This window comes from Fragaria vesca, unplaced genomic scaffold, assembly GCF_000184155.1.
Source record: "Fragaria vesca subsp. vesca unplaced genomic scaffold, FraVesHawaii_1.0 scf0511705, whole genome shotgun sequence".
NCBI classification, from domain to species: domain Eukaryota; kingdom Viridiplantae; phylum Streptophyta; class Magnoliopsida; order Rosales; family Rosaceae; genus Fragaria; species Fragaria vesca.
Window position 1 is genome coordinate 1 of NW_004442168.1, and position 1,199 is coordinate 1,199.

The window sequence follows — 1,199 nt, forward strand, 5'->3', positions numbered from 1 at the left end:
CAGATATATTGCATTCACAAAACTGAGTCATACATATATATCAGCAAATTTTATAGATATTTCAAGAATTATCATATAATTTGTTTCACTGTTTGCCTCTAGCCATGAACATATATACTTGTTCATTCCATGCACAACTAGCATCTATGCTCAACCAAATTACAACACTCAAACAAAGAAAAGTAAATCACATTCATGAATGGATCTAAATCATAACCAAATAATGTATACAACATACCTTCTCATCAATATAAGCAGCCCAGAATCTGGCAATGGCGCGGTCGTAGGGATCAGAAGGCAGGATGGACGGGCCAGAGGCCCAAGCCTCGTCGATGTACTCCACAATGATAAGAGATTCACAGATGGGTTTGTCGTTATGAATCAGAACCGGGATTTTCTTGTGAACAGGGTTCGATTTGAGCAGAAGCTCGCTCTTGGTTCCCAACATCTCCTCAAGAAATTCGTACTCTACAGACTTGACGTTCAAGGCAATCCGAGCCCTCAACACAAATGGGCTCGGCCATGCTCCTATAAGCTTCACATCATTCTTAGCCATGATCAAAACTTAAACTTATGAACTCTGTTCAGGGTGTTGGGGTGAATGAGAAAACAGGGGAAAACAGTGCACTAATATACGAGTGATTGAGTGAATGGTCAAATAAATTGGATGGGGAGTGAGGTGTGAACGTAATGAAGATTAGGTAGAGTGTGTGAATTGGCAAGGTCGGAGGGGATGAGAATTCAATTTCTATAGACTGGCGTTGCAGTGGTCCTTGCCAAATTTAGTGCAACGTTAACGTTTGTGAAAATGGATGGATGGAAAGAAAGCAGAAGATATCGTGTAACCGTGTATTAGAAAACTGAAGAAATTACGATGCATATTGTCTCGACAGTTACAGAAATAGTCATTTCTACGCTGCTTTCTGATAGGCAGATCGAGGGCGGTGTGTGGTTGTTTGGTGTGGCGAAGAAGATAACACACGTGGAAGAGAAGATTGATGCTTATGAGCTCCGTGGCTGTTATGAATTCCCTCATTCCTTTCCTAGTTATAACATCTGACAAGTAGTTAAACTTCAGTGTTCATTTCCTATTTATAACATCTGAGGAGTCTTAAACTTCAGTTGGTTGATGTTTCCTTTCCTAGTTATAACATCTGACAAGTTTTAAACTTCAGTGTTCATGATTTCAAAAAAAAAAA

The 1,199-nt window shown here is 39.6% G+C and overlaps 1 protein-coding gene across 1 annotated transcript; it reads right to left on the reverse strand.

Annotated features, from left to right (window-relative positions):
• Window positions 1-238: 238 nt before the first annotated feature.
• Window positions 239-622, reverse strand: LOC101314620 (glutathione S-transferase U17-like; the record flags this gene model as incomplete). Its single annotated transcript, XM_004309330.1, has 1 exon — window positions 239-622. A coding segment is annotated over exon 1 (318 nt), but the record flags the coding sequence as incomplete, so codon positions are not given.
• Window positions 623-1,199: the final 577 nt, after the last annotated feature.